This window comes from Entelurus aequoreus, linkage group LG05 (genome assembly GCF_033978785.1).
Source record: "Entelurus aequoreus isolate RoL-2023_Sb linkage group LG05, RoL_Eaeq_v1.1, whole genome shotgun sequence".
NCBI classification, from domain to species: Eukaryota; Metazoa; Chordata; class Actinopteri; order Syngnathiformes; family Syngnathidae; genus Entelurus; species Entelurus aequoreus.
In genome coordinates this window covers 17322782-17338749 of record NC_084735.1, presented here as the reverse complement: position 1 = coordinate 17338749, position 15968 = coordinate 17322782, and the positions used below count along the sequence as shown (strand labels likewise).

Below are 15968 nucleotides of genomic sequence, written 5' to 3'. Positions count from 1 at the left end.
TTGAGTAAACACCTCCTGTTCCCCCCTTAATATGTACCGAGACTGAGTGAACACTTTTGCGCCCCACTTATTAACTGAATGAGTGATCGGTCTTTACATATCTGATAATGAATACATTTACCGTTACACCTCAAATGATCATTTAAACAACATTGGCACTTTTGTCCCTCTTTTAATTTTCCTATACAAGGATGCTCGAAAAGTCCGCTACCAAGAGCACAAAGCAAAGTTTATGTTACTTCACTGTGTCACCAAGGAAATCCAAAATTTCTGTTTCTTTGTGATTTTGAAAATGTCTGCATATCGACAAAATAATTGTCAAAACAAATCACAGGGAGCCACAGATATCATTGGCGCACCAAGCACTGGGCTTTCTTTTTTTTTTAAAGGAAGAAGAAGATGGTGTATCTTTGTATAATTGTTCTGTATTTTTATTGTCCAATTAGCAAGAATAATGATGGCACACTTACACTAGAACCTTTTTTTTTCAGTAGAACGTGCGTGTGGATGCCGCAAAGCTTAAACTGAACCGAAATACTAACCATTAGCTTGCTAGCCAGATAGTGTCAAGTAACAAAATATGACTTTAAGATGTATAACTGTAAAATACAAATAGTTAGCATGTGTGAAATAGGTCTGAGGTGTATACCAGCAAAATTTGCTAAAAATCAAGTAACAAAATATTTTATCCTGAGATGTATACCTGCAAAATTAGGAATTCGATTTCGCACAAACTTGTAGAAACAGCACTGACAAGACACCACATTCCTATGAAGATCTGCAACCTCATCCTGGACTATTACAATGATGTCCAGCGCAAGAGTCTCCTCAAGCCAAGTAAGATCTGCCTGGCATGGCCTGGAGAGGGGCATAACTACCGGCTGTACAATCTTGGTGTCCCTATTCTTTTTGGCCATGAACATGATTGTCAAGTCGGCTTTGGTTAAATACAGAGGGACAAAATCCAGATCTGGGATCCAACAGCCCCCCATCAGAGCCTTTATGGATGACTTGACAGTGATGACTACATCCGTGCCTGGGTGCAGATGGCTCTTTCAAGGGCCTGAACGGCTCGTCACATTGGCAAGGATGAGCTTCAAGCCAGCTAAGTCCAGGTCTCTAGTCCTGAAAAAATGTAAAGAGACCGATCACTTTCACTTTACAATTGGAGGGACTAACAATCTAACGGTAACCGGAATACCTGTTGAGAGCCTGGGCAAAATGTTTGACAACTCCCTGAAGGATGCAGCGGCTTTGCAGCAGACCAAGAGCAATCTGTCGTCTTGGCTTACAGCCATCGACAAATCTGGTCTCCCAGGAAAGTTTAAGGCCTGGATGTACCAGAACGAAGTCCTGCCCAGAATACTATGGACCCTGTTAATCTATGAGGTACCATTAACAATGGCACTAGAGAGGACCATCAGCCAGTTCCTCAGGAACCCTTGGTCCTTGAGCAGAATTGCCCTACATGGCCAATCCACCAAGCTGCACCTCACTCTGAGCGGCCTCTCTGAGCAATTTATAATTACCTGCGCCAGAGAGGTGTTAATGTACAAGGACTACGCATATGTCAAGGTGGGCTCGGCAGGAATTGTTGTTAAGGCAGGGAGGAAGTGGCAGGCACAAAAAGAGGCACGGCTAAGGCTCAAGACTTTGGTGGGTACTGTGGCAATAGGAAGGGCAGGCCTTGGTAGCTTTCCTAAGCCACGATGGGACCGGGCCCGCTGCAAGGTGAAGTGCCAACTGGTTCAAGACAAGATCCGAGCAGATGTGGAAGAAGAACATCACCGCAAGATGGTCAGCATGTCCAAGCAAGGACAAGGGAGCATACGGAACGTTACAAACTTACCTGGGCAGAGCTCTGGAAAGCTGAACCTCTGCATCCAGTTCCACATTCAATCTGTGTACGATGTTCTCCCAAGCCTGGTCAACCTGCACACCTTAGAACTAGCAGACACTCTGGAGTGCAATCTATACCAGATGAGGGGCTCTTTGGAGCACATCCTGAGCTGTTGCCCAAAGGCTCTAGGGCAGGGGAGGTATCGCTAGTGCCATGACCAAGTTTTGAAATCTTTGGCGGATTCCATTTGCACAGCGATACACAACAGCAAGTTCCAGATTTCACCGAAGCAGTAGATTGCCTTAATCAAAGCAGGACAGAAGGCAAACCAACGGCCCAACTCATTAGGGGGGCTCCGCTCCACCGCTCCTGACTGGCAGCATCCAAGTTGACCTGGTAAGGCAACTCAAGTTCACAGTGAACATCGCTACCACTTCACTCCACCCAGACATGGTGTTAACATCTGAGTCAACCAAGCAAGTGGTGCTACTGGAGCTGACTCTCCCCTGGGAGGACCCAATGAGCGCAAGAGGTCCAAATACTCCAAGCTCACCGCAGAGTGCTGGAGCATTGGTTGGAAATCCCGCTGCAAACCAATCGAAGTCAATTGCAGAGGTTTCGCAGGTCACTCCCTACAGCAGGTGTTCAAACTCCTTGGCATCAGAGGACTGCTGTCGAGAAAAGACACTAAGAACATTTTTGAGGCTGCACAGAAGGCGGTGGCTGTGGATTTGTAGGAGAGATCTGTGGTACGCTACTTGGACACAAGCCGGGGTCTGATCACCCCCGAATGGGTCGCCCGGGCGAGGGAGTCTGATGATTAAAGTAATCACCCTATGACCGCAGATGTATCACTGATGATGTCCAAGTATTACCGTAAGGTGTATTTGAGTTTCAAAATTAGCTGAAAAGCTAGCATGATAATATTAGCATGTTTAGAGATAGCATACGTGAAATAACAAAATGAATTGACTCTGAGGTATATATTTGTAAAAGTAACTAAAAAGCTAGTATAATAACAATAGCATAATGACATGTTAACCGTTAGCATACGTCGAGTAAAAAAATATTTGACTGAGGTGTATACCTGCAAAATTAGCCAAAAAGCTAGCATTCTAATATTTAAATGCTAACATGAACTGAAGAACAGTTAGCATGCGAGCCAGAAAGTGTAGCAAGTAGAACAATACTGTATACGACTGTTAGGTGCATACCTGTAAAATGCTAATCGTTAACGTGTGAAATAAAGTATTTGAGTCTGAAGTGTATATGTAAAGGGGTGTGTTTTGATAAAAACAGACTAAAACAAAGTGATAAATGGGTTGTGCCAAGCTAAAGGAATTTGTAAACTGAATAAAATGAGAGCAGATGGTGTTCCAATGGTGTTCCAATAATGAGGATAAATGATTTGTACAAAGTTTATTATAATAATTAATAAATATTGTCCAAAGTCCAGAAAATACTAAAAGTTACTTTTAGTCCGAAATCGAGCTCTGTTCACACGCCGTCTTGTTCGTTTGTTTTTCCTGCCGCCTATTGCTCCCTCTGGTCTTTTATCTTGCTCCCTCGCCACCGGACTACAGGTGTGTTGATTACAGGGTGACTGATTGGATGTCGCGAGTCACCTGTGCAGGGGTCTCCAAGGCAACAACTAGGAGGCATCAACTTATGGTGTAACGGTGTTACAAAAAAGATCAGTTAGAATAATACATAATGTTGGATATAGAGAACATACAAACCCTTTATTTATTGAATCAAAAATACTGAAATTTCACGACATAGTGAATTTGCAAACAGCTAAAATTATACACAAAGCAAACTATAACCTGCTACCCAAGAATATACAACAATTCTTTTAAAAAAAAGAGGAGAAATATAATCTTAGAGAAAAATGTAATTTAAAACATTTGTATGCACGTACAACACTTAAGACCTTCAGTACATTTGTACGTCATCATCATGGCGCCGATGAAGGCTGCCTCGGTGCTCTCGTGCGCCCTGTTTTGTTTGTTTTTGTACATAAATTGTGTTTCCGGGTGCTCTTACACTCGTGAAGAGCTACTGAACATCAGATCCACCATCCCTATGGACTTGTTACCGGTCATCTTAGCGTCAGCTGCGGATTTGGTCCATTCTGTGCTCAAAAGAGGGAAACCGCATCGCCGAGGAAAGAGAGCGGGCGCACTTGTCCGTCTTCGCGGACGGGGATTACGCACGCCTCTACCAGGCATCTTCCTCTCCAACGTCCGCTCACTTGCCAACAAGATGGACGAGCTAGCGTTGCTGATGAGAAGGAACAAGGACTTCTCCTCATCCTATGTGTTGCGTTTCACGGAGACTTGGCTGAGCGCAAGTGTCCCGGACAGCGCGTTTCAACTGGAGGGCTTTCATCTCCTCCGCGCGGACCGAGACGCGGCGCTCTCTAGCAAAAAAAGAGGCGGTGGACTATGCTTCTTTATCAACAATAGCTGGTGTACAGACGTGACAGCGATTTTTAGACACTGTTCTTCTTCTCTGGAATATTTCTTCATCCACTGTAAGCCCTTTTACTCACCGCGTGAGATTGTTTCATTCATTCTCGTGGCTGTTTACATCCCGCCCGGCGCGGACGTGCGTGACGCTCAGCGCGCGCTCGCAGGACAGATCTTACATGTGGAACGGTCTTTTCCTGACTCTCTTGTTATCGTGCTTGGTGACTTTAACAAGGGAAATTTGAGCCAGGAATTACCAAAGTATAGACAGTTTATTAAATGCCCGACCAGAGAGGAGAACACGCTGGATCACTGCTACACTACATTGAGCAAGGCTTTTCATGCAGTCCCGCGCGCTGCTCTTGGACTATCAGATCACGTGATGGTGCACTTAATCCCTTCATACAGACAGAGACTGAAACTGGCTAAACCTGTTATGAGGAACATTAAGTGTTTCACCGCCGAGTCTGTGGACGAGTTGCGTGCTTGTTGGGAAACGACAGACTGGGAGGCAATTGGAGCGGCCACGAACAATCTGGACGAGTATACGGACACTGTGACCTCATACATACAGTTCAATGAGGCGCGCATCATTCCAACGCGCACCAGGGTTTGTTATAACAACGACAAGCCCTGGTTCACACCCAAGCTCCGACAGCTGCGCAAGAAGAAGGAGGCTGCGTGGAGAAGCGGGGACCGAAGTACATACAGAGAAGCGAAGTACCACTTCACCAGGGAAGTGGAGAAAGCTACATCTGTGTACTCTAACCGTCTACAGGAACAGTTCCGCTCCAATGATTCTGCGGCAGTTTGGAGAGGTCTAAGGGCCCTTACGAACTATAAGCCCAAAACCCCCCAGGCCCTGAATGACCGGACTCTCGCTCAGGGCCTCAACACACATTACTGTCGTCATGAATGGCCTTCAGCTCATCAAAGCCATGCTCCCCCCACCATCACCCTCCCCACCAATGCCAGCACATCATTAAAGGAGTTAAAGGATACAAAGGACTCCAATGACATCACAGGACTCAAAAAACATCATAAGACTGTAAAGACCCTCTCCATTAAAGAAGAGGATGTACGCCGGCAGTTCTTGAAGCTGAATACGCGGAAGGCCCCCGGGCCGGATGGTGTCTCCCCCTCCACTCTCAGACACTGTGCGGACCAGCTGGCTCCTGTCTTCACTGACATTTTTAACACCTCTCTGGAGCTATGCCGCGTGCCGTCCTGCTTTAAGACCTCTACCATTGTCCCTGTCCCCAAGAAAGCACGGATCACAGGACTAAATGACTATAGGCCGGTCGCGCTGACGTCTGTGGTCATGAAGTCCTTTGAGCGCTTGGTCCTGCCCCACCTCAAGGACATCACCGCCCCCCGAATGGCGATGAGTCCGCCTACAGGAGAGAGGTGGACCGGCTGATGTCCTGGTGCAGCCTCAACAACCTGGAGCTGAACGCCCAGAAAACAGTGGAGATGATCATGGACTTCAGGAAAGTCACAGCCCCACCATCCCCCCTCACCCTCACCCTGATTGACTCTCCCACCCCCGTCCCCATTGTGAACTCCTTCCGTTTCTTGGGCACCACCATCACCCAGGACCTCAAGTGGGAGCTGACCATCAGCTCCCTCATCAAGAAGGCCCAGCAGAGGATGTACTTCCTGCGGCAGCTGAGGAAACTTAAGGTGCCGACCGAGATGCTGGTGCAGTTTTACTCAGCTATCATAGAGTCCATCCTGACCTCCTCCATCACAGTGTGGTTCCCCGGCGCCACAGTCCAGGATAAGAATAGACTGCAGCGCATCGTACGTGCTGCTGAGAAGGTGATTGGCTGCAAGCTCCCATCCCTCCAGGACTTGTTCTCCTCCAGGACCAGGAGGCGTGTGGGTTTGGATCACAGCTGACTCTTCTCACCCTGGACACACACTATTCTCCCCTCTCCCCTCAGGCAGGAGACTACGCTCCATCCAGACCCACACCTCCCACCACCTGAACAGTTTTTTCCCCTCGGCCATCAGGCAAATGAACAATAACTCCTAACAGCATTTCCTTGAATTCCTTGAATCCCTTCTAAGTCTATCTGATAGCTCAGTTACAGCTCTTTTTATTACCAAATATGTGTTATACAGGTATGTGTTTTATGTCGCACGTTTGCACCAAGAAAAAATCCTAGTTTGTGAACCCGTTCTCAAACAATGGCAATAAAACTATTCTAAAACTATTCTGATGTGGAATGAAATTATGGAATAGATTAATAAGCAAAGCAATCAAACAATGTACTAATATGATCCACTTCAAGAAACTCCTCAAACTTAAAGTGTTTACAATGTACAAAGAAGAACAACCATGATAAACATTCTGAATTTATTTCATCAATCCATCCGTTCATTTTCAAAATAATTGTACTCATCTCACCATATGAAATGTAACTTACTTCACCGAGTATTATTTATTTATTTTTATTGTGATTACTTATGGAGTATATTGTGAATAAATTGAGAACAGGAAGTGAACAAAAGTTTTAGCAACTGTTATGTAAAAGAAAAGAGGTATGATTAAATAAGCTCTGCTTCTTCCTACTCCTTTTCGAACATGTTGAAAAGAGAAACTGGAAATTGTGATGTATCATGTTGTATGCTTGCATGTTCGAAATAAACTCAAACTCAACTCAACTCAACTTTTTATTGAATAATAAGTGTTACAGAAAAGTGACAAAAACCAGGAATTTTTTGGAAATAGCCTGAATGTCCTTAATAATTGGAAGGTTTTGATGGTGGAATGGTTGAGATTAGTTGCAGGAGAAGGAGTTGAAAGAAAAACGTGAAACAGTGGTTTTGAAAAGTTGGAATTCCAGGAAAACCATGAATTTGTCGATCTCTGAAAGTTTTTAGTTTGAATGTCTAGGAAATGTAAAATGGTTTGAATTGGTTGAGAAATGTTTTCTACCCTGTTATCGGCAAAGTGCCCCCACTTCCAAGCAGCAAAAGCTTTCTGGTAAAATCTTGTAAAAAAAAATGCTCTGCCGGCAATTTGGGAGTCATACCTTTTGCCATTTTCCCTAATCACAGACTGCCAGTCTCCAATCAACACTTCCCCAATTTGCATTGTTTTCTTCACACAAATAAACATGACTCCAGACTGCAGTGATACCATGCCTAGTTGTAAAACACACAATCAGCCCTATAGACAGCCAAATTCATCAGTTGAGTCATGCAATCTGCTCCACGCTATGTTTTTCCCCAACCACTCGCCCCCCTGTTAATCAACACATCCTCTCAAACACATCTCGCAACAAGAGAGCTTTGCCTTTCTAATTACAACACACCGACATGAGTGAATACTGCTCCATAAATCCTCTCCACGGTTATTAACATCAACAGTATCGGGCTGATTGTAGACCAAGTCCACAGAGACTTAGTTAAAGGAGCCATATGTAATAATTTCATGTCAAGTCATCATTAAATGGCCATGATATGTCAAAAGACATTAATAAATCATGTTCTTTTCGAATACTTTTATAACTGATAACAGTAGTTCAGCCGGTATATGCTCATTTCAAAATTAGATGTATTTTGCCCCGAAATCTTGTTTCTTGTTTTCATTTCAATGCCCCGCCCTCCATCCATCCATCCATCCATCCATCTTCAAACGCTTATCCGGAATCGGGTCGCGGGGACAACAGCTCCAGCAGAGACCCGCCCTCCAGCATTTGACCAATTAGAAAGTCTGTGAGTGTGTCACATCCATGTTGCCAGTTACGCACCGCCACCTTCATCTGGCTGCTGCCACTGGTAAAGTTACTAAACATGTCAGACCTTAGTAAATCTAAAAGGCGTCGTTATGATTCTCAACTTATTCATAACAAAGCCAGGAACAAAACAAGGATTTGTATTGAAGATGCCGATGAAGGATGGAGACGATTGAAGGCGGAGAAGATTTTTTCATCTGACGCTAAACTTGCTAATTTTCTCCTTGATAGGTAAGTAAGGCATTTACGTTTTGTTATTACTTGTAATAAATGGAAATGAACATTTGGTATGTAAAGTATATTGTCCAATACAGTCTATGATCTTGTCTAACAAAGCTAGTATGTTCCTGCAACGAATGCTTAGCATGCTAGCCCGGTCAATGACACATCGACATATAGGCTAACGGGGGAAATATATGCCTGTTAGCCTGTATGTCGATGTGTCATCCAACTGACAGGGAAAAGTATCATTTTGACAAATAAAACCTATGTGGATATGAGTAGTGTCAGTGCCTATTCCGTTCTCAATATGCATATACTACTGAGGAAAGGGGGTTCCAACATTACCATGGCTAATTACGGTTTCTGGTACTGTATGTGCATCAAACACATATGAGGTGGTATTTGCTTGGCACAATATAATGCATTACATGTCAGGATTTTCTACTTTGTGTAATGACATGGTAGTATGCTATACACTGCTGCTGGAATTTTAATTTTCCTGAGGGAACTCTCCTGAAGGAATCAATAAAGTACTATCTATTTATCTATCTATAGGATTCACACGCAACGTGGTTTTTGTGTAACGTGGGTTGGTTCATAGAATCGGACTCTGCACTGAAAGATGGTGATTGATTGATTGTTTGATTGAATTTAGTTTATTTCGAACATGAACACACTTACAGTACAATACATCACACATCATTTCATATAATTTCTCTTTACATCATGTCCGAAAAGGAGTAGGAAGAAGCAAAGCTTATTTAATCCTACCCCTTTCCCACTTTAGAGGGTTTACAAATACATATGTTAATTTACTGTCTTGTTTTTGTAACACAATTACATCAGTGAATGATAAATACATCAGTTTTTGCAATATATAATTAAGTCAGTCATGATAAACATACTGAGATGAAGAATATCCCGTTTTCAATAAGGTTGAAGGTATTTCTCATAAGGTTGAAGGTATTCCTCTTCCTTGTACTTTGTAAGCACTATTAATTTGAACAACCTCTTAAACTGGATCATATCAGTACATTGTTTAACTTCTTTGCTTAATCCATTCCATAGTTTAATTCCACATACTGCTATGCTAAAGGTCCTAAGTGTTGTACGTGCATACAAATGTTTTGAGTTAGTTTTTTCTCTAAGTTTATATTTCTCCTCTTTAGTTGAGAAGAACTGTTGTACGCTTTGTACATAGTTTTAGCTGTTTGCAATTTTACCAAATCTACGAATTTCAATATTTTTGATTAAATAAATAAAGTGTTTTTATCTTCTCTACATCCAACATTATGTATCAGTCTAACTGATCTTTTTTGTAACACGGTTAGTGAATGAAGCGCACATTTGCAGTTATTTCCCCATATTTCTGCACAATAACTCATATATGGTAACACTAGCGAGCAGTAGAGAATATGGAGTGATTTTTGGTCCAAAACATAATTTGCTTTGTTCATTATTGAAATATTTCTTGCCACCTTATGTTGCATATTTTTATATGACATTTCCAGTTAATTTTATCATCCATTTCTTTTACCCTTTCAATGTCTACTCTGTCTATTTGTATTAATGTTTGACGCTTTTTTGTTGTGCGTACATGGAAGAGAATGCAGTGTGTCAGGTTGGATGCAACATGGAGTTATGCTGAACAAAATGTGGCTGTAATTTTATTGTTGGCCTTGGCTTGCCATCCAAGTAGGCCTATGCAATATATAGTATATTGTATATTATTATATATAATTATTTTGATGGTGGTCCGTGCGGTAAAACTAGACATTTTAGCAGGGTAATGCCAACAATCTGTCCTGACTCCCGACTAAAATATTGCTGCGTAACTTTCCAAATACATTTGGCTAATCGACATTAGTAAAATGTGGCATAATTACTTAGTAAATCATCTTGCAAGAAGCATAAACAAGAGAAACCTACATAAAATACAAATACATTTGGCTAATCGATATCAGTAAAATATGGCATAATTACTTAGTAAACCATCTTGCAAGAAGCATAAACAAGAGAAACCTACAGCAAAAGGACTTGTCGATTGCCGTTTGAAGTTCCTTGGAGTAGGATTCGGATTCGGCTGCGTATCTGGCAACCACAGTCATGGAGAGAGGGAGGGGACTACATAATTTTGACCGTGATTGCAGTACCATTTCTGGCCACATTACTACATATGACACCTTTAAGTTCAAAGTCAAGATAATTAGTCTCATCAACTGTTCTTACTGTACTTTGACTATGTAAAATAAACAGGATACAAAAAGGGACAAGCGGTAGAAAATGGATGGATGGAAGTATGTTTAGTCTTTGAGAAAATGTAAGCCAACAGAGAAGTTCACCCATTTTGTTTTTCAACAAAAATATTCACCAAAAGTTGGGTTAGAAACTAGTCCATTCGCACGCACATCATTCCGCCGAATCGAATGCCCAAACAAACAATCTTTCACGTCGGTGACTCAATCTCTGTATGACTGCAAAATAAGGTTAGTGAGGCCAAAGAAAGTGGGGATTGCCAGCACAACACAATTACATTCATGAAAGAACTCGTAGCAAAGTACTTCTTCTCAGCACTGTCCTTCCTTCACACTCACCTTCTTTGTTCTCATGGTTGGAAAAACAAAGTACTGTCGATCTCTAGCTGTTAGCTGATGTTGGCGAGTAAGACTGGTGGTGAGGCTCGTAACTAAAACATAACAATTGCCCGAGAGACAGCTCCTATTTCAAAACATTCGTAAATCGAGGTACCACTGTATTTTTATTCTGTTTTGACGTCATAACGTTATTACCAACAATATTGGAGATATGCTAATTAACATTGTAAACCAGACTTCAATTAGTTTCCCTTTCCAATAGGTCTGTAAAGACTTGGATTGGAAATTGAAGACCAGTTCTTGTTGAGAACCGGTTCTGAGTGAGTTAGAAAAACAAAGTTTTGTCAACCTATAGCTATAAGCTAATATTGGCGATTAGGACTGGTGATGAGGCCTGTAAGAATTGTTTTGGTTTGCAACCTAAAACGTAAAAATTACTCGAGATTGAGGTTTCATTGAGAATATAGAACATACACACAGCATTTAAAAAATACTGTTAACATTTTTTAGTCCTTGAGGTTGCATGGGAGTTTGCCCAACCAGTCTACATGTGCTTTGTGGACATGGAGAAGGCATTCGACCGTGTCCCTCGGGAAGTCCTGTGGGGAGTGTTCAGACAGTATGGGGTATCGGACTGTCTGATTGTGGCGGTCCGCTCCCTTAATGATCAGTGTCAGAGCTTGGTACGCATTGCCGGCAGTAAGTCGGACACGTTTCCAGTGAGGGTTGGACTCCGCCAAGGCTGCCCTTTGTCACCGATTCTGTTCATAACTTTTTTGGACAGAATTTCTAGGCGCAGTCAGGGCGTTGAGGGGATCTGGTTTGGTGGCTCGGATAAGCTGAAGAAAATGGATGGATTTTTTAGTATGACTTTGGTAAGCTATGAAGCCGCACCGCTTGATGGAACGCAGAGCGTACGAATATTAATTATGGTGTGTGTACAAGGACCCAGAATGGGAGCTATTGGGAGACATTATCTGGTGTTTTGGTTCACAATAATATGCAAAAGTAACTTTTTGTCTCAAAACACTCATCTGTCGCGGTACCACTGCACTTTTGTTCTGTTTTGACGTCATGAAGTTTTTACTAAACAATATTGGGCATGTGCTAATTAACATTTTGTTAGTTTCCCTTTCCAATAGGTCTGTAAAGATAAGAGATGGGATTCGAAGACCATTTCTTGTTGAGAATCGGTTCCAAGTGTGTTAGAAAAACAAAGTTATATCTATCTCTTGTTGTAAGCTAATGTTAGCGAGTAAGGCCGGGTGACAGGTTTTCACAGTGGTGTTTACTACGCTAACTACTGTTTTTTATGGCCTATTGGGCTTTATCTTCCAGAGGGCCAGCATTGTCTGTAGTGGACATTTGTGTTTTGCGAAACAAGGCAATTGTTTTTGTTAAAAAACTCTGACATAAGAAAATGACCCAAAAACAACAACACATGACAACTGTGGAGGTTGCCAGTTCTCATCAGGATGTAACTCCTCTTCGGGCATTGAATCGTTCACAACTGGTCTAAGGGAGACCTTTGCTAACACAACAACTGCTACTATCGACTGTTGTTTTGCTGGCAGAGGTGTCTTTTCGTTAGATCTCAACAGCTCGTTATGCGCCACAATAAGTTGTCTTCACCTGACGTCTGATGTCAAAGCGTTCTGGGCGGCATTTTGCCTTTTTCAAAGAGACTGTTAAAACCGTTCAAATCGCGAAAAAGATAACAGTTTCTTCAGAGTTCCTCCAGAGTAACCCAAAAAAAAGCAAAAGATGTCAACATTTTACGAAAGATGACGAAAAAAGTGACACACACTCTCGTCCCAAGGGAGCAAATTCGAGGAACGCATGAGTTTGTAGTGATCACTGTGTTAAAGGTTTGTTTGATTTAATTTTAACGCTTAGTTCTTCCCATTTAAGAATGATCTTGATGGTATTTTTATTTTATCTTGTTTTGGAATTTTTAAAATGCACTCGGCAAGTCTAAATCAAAGAAATCAAATGTAAGCAAAACCTAAAAAAGCTATTACCAAACGCAGCAATCATAAATGAAGCTTTCAGCACACACACAATGTTGACATTATATTTTGATAAAGACGGGGTAAAACACACCTACTAACAGCGCAACAACAACAAGACAACAAACATGGCTGTAGACACGAAGTTAAATCATGAAATGCAACTTTACAAAAACGATGCATATTTATCTGGGAGAGTCTTGACACCAATTTCCTTGACGCAGCAACGTACAAAAAAGTTGTAGCCCTCCATGCTTTTCCAAGTCTTCATCTGTTTTGTCGCATAGAATGACGTCTGGAGCACAAGATAGTTCGATAAATCTGGGGACTTCACAGACTTTCCTTGATATCACTCAAGAAATATTTTTTTGATAAAGTATAGGAATCTAATCTATTGCATAGTTTATTTTTTTGATCGTATCTGCTTTTAGTGGTAAGATCTAGTCCCCTTGCCTACTCAGATTGTTGATTTGGGGGCACACCACTTTGATTACTTCCATTCAAAAATCACGTGACTGAATACAACCTACACCGCGATATAATTGTTGTCTTGGCATGTCCTCGTCGTGTAAAGGATAAATACTTTGCATTTGGGCTGTGAATCTTTGGGTGTCCCACGATTTAATTCAATTTCGATTCTTGGGGTCACGATTCGATTCAAAATAGATTTTTTTTTTCAATTCAACACGATTCTCGATTCAAAAACTATTTTTTCCCGATTCAAAAGGATTCTCTATTCATTCAATACATAGGATTTCAGCAGGATCGACCCCAGTCTGCTGACATGAAAGCAGAGTAGTAGATTTTTGTAAAAAGCTTTTATAATTGTAAAGGACAATGTTTTATCAACTGATTGCAATAATGTAAATTTGTTTTAACTATTAAATGAACCAAAAATATGACTTAATGTATCTTTGTGAAAATATTGGACACAGTGTGTTGTCAAGCTTATGAGATGTGATGCAAGTGTAAGCCACTGTGACACTATTGTTCTTTTTTTAATTTTTTATAAATGTCTAATGATAATGTCAATGTGGGATTTTTAATCACTGCTATGTTGAAATTGTAACTAATATTGATACTGTTGTTGATAATATTCATTTTTGTTTCACTACTTTTGGTTTGTTCTGTGTCGTGTTTGTGTCTCCTCTCAATTGCTCTGTTTATTGCAGTTCTGAGTGTTGCTGGGTCGGGTTTGGTTTTGGAATTGGATTGCATTGTTATGGTATTGCTGTGTATTGTTTTGTTGGATTGATTAATTTAAAAAACATTTTTAAAAATAGATTTTTTAAAAATGAGAATCGATTTTGAATCGCACAACGTGAGAATCGCGATTCGAATTCGAATCAATTTTTTCCCACACCACTACTTTGCATACTGCACCAGGCCCTCAGACTAGACCTGCCCTTTCTAAGTCTATGAGCATGACTGGACGAGACAAACTGAACAGTCCGGTTACGGTCGATTCAATGCCGTGAGAATATACTAACTTTGTTGGACGAGTATATTCACAGCCATTACTTTCTCTATGCAACATTTTCGGATATAGAGGACAACTTGTCCTTGGAATTAATAATGATGAATCCAGGGTAAATGATTAGGGACAAAAGCAACAACAAATGCTCACCGAGGGACACTTCGCGGGCAAAGGCCATGGAAACCAGCAGCAGCGGGAGGCCGACAGACACATATTTGATGACCTTGTCCAGAGGAAGCTCCAACTCCAGGTGGCTAAGACGGTTTAGGGCGGGATTGTCCTGTAGCAGGGCATCGGAGAGCAAAGCCCTTGCTGCTGCCTTGGCAATCGACATTTTGAGTACCTAAAATATATCACAGAACAAATGCACTGCTTAGAGAAACCAAAAAGTCTGCGTCATAATCTAGAAACATTCATCGCAAATGACAAAACCTAAAGATAAAGAAAGGCAATTTCAATCCAGCACCCACCTTACTGGATTGGATGTCTTCCAGCCTGCAGCAGTCACACCGAGAGAAAAAGTGTCCGTAGAGATGTGGAGGTTCACACAGTGTTGGAAAGTGCCTTATGCATTCAGGGTGTGTTTTAGCCAATGAGAGGTTGGATTTGGGTGGAACCAGAGTTCCGCGTTAGGTCCGGGCCTAATTATAGAGAGGACTTTTGGGAGCATGCAGCTGCCCTGACGGCACTGACTTCAGCAGACCTCCTGTGCAGAACACCAGGCCTAGCAATTATGTGTGTGTGTGCATGTGTGTACACTTCCCCAGCCTGCCTTTGCCGAGCTAATTCAGAGTGGTTTTTTGAGGCTCTGTCATTTGTGAGGCTATTTTCGACACATTGAGAGCTACTGTTACCATTTGTTTTGAAACATTTATTTTTCATTTGTGTTTCTTAAGAAAACTAAGATGTATTCCTTTTGACTGAGTAGATATGACAAGCAGAAAGGAACATTTCGAACGATGCACGCTGGGAAAGGATGACAAATGGACAACAAAATTTGTCCTGACAAGAATGCTCACTGTTTGTTCAAACCCTGAAACCAGAAGCTGCGAGTTCCCTTAAATAGAAAGCTACATTAACCCTTAAGAAGTCATACTCCTTTCTGCTGGATTCAAAATGGAGGATATCTTGCACAGACCAAGTGGAACACAGAGGACTCATTTGTAATATTTTTCTTTTTTTAAACACTACATTTTCATGACAAAGATGTGCAGGGGCGTAGCAACAAATTCAAGGCCCCCATACACAACACTCCCAAAAGACCCCCCGTCCCACCCAAAACCCAACGTTGCCACCCCTTACACACACACACTTGTATCTATGTTTACACACACTAAACTTAATTATTGCATGAAATTGGTTGAAACCAGCTTTTAAAAACACCTTATTTATGTATTTAAAAGATGGGATTAACATATCTAGAACACATCTTGATAAATTTCCATTAACAAAATATATATTTTTTACAAATAAGTGCCAACAAATACCACTTAACATGATTATAAATCTATCAAATTTCCCTTTACTTTAGAGATTTGCTGATGCACGTATCACCAGTGGATAATATGAATCAAAACACAGTAATATCCATCCATCCATCCATTTTCTA

The 15968-nt window shown here is 41.5% G+C and overlaps 1 protein-coding gene across 1 annotated transcript in view; it reads right to left on the bottom strand.

Annotated features, from left to right (window-relative positions):
• Positions 1 to 15968, bottom strand: part of LOC133649921 (uncharacterized) — a 334795-nt gene that overhangs the window by 32458 nt on the left and 286369 nt on the right. Inside the window, exons 14-15 of the mRNA XM_062046641.1 lie at positions 14830 to 14854; positions 14510 to 14702 (exon numbers count right to left, since the gene is read on the bottom strand). Coding sequence (XP_061902625.1) covers positions 14510 to 14702; positions 14830 to 14854 — 218 coding nt within the window. The remainder of the gene's footprint in view (positions 1 to 14509; positions 14703 to 14829; positions 14855 to 15968) is intronic.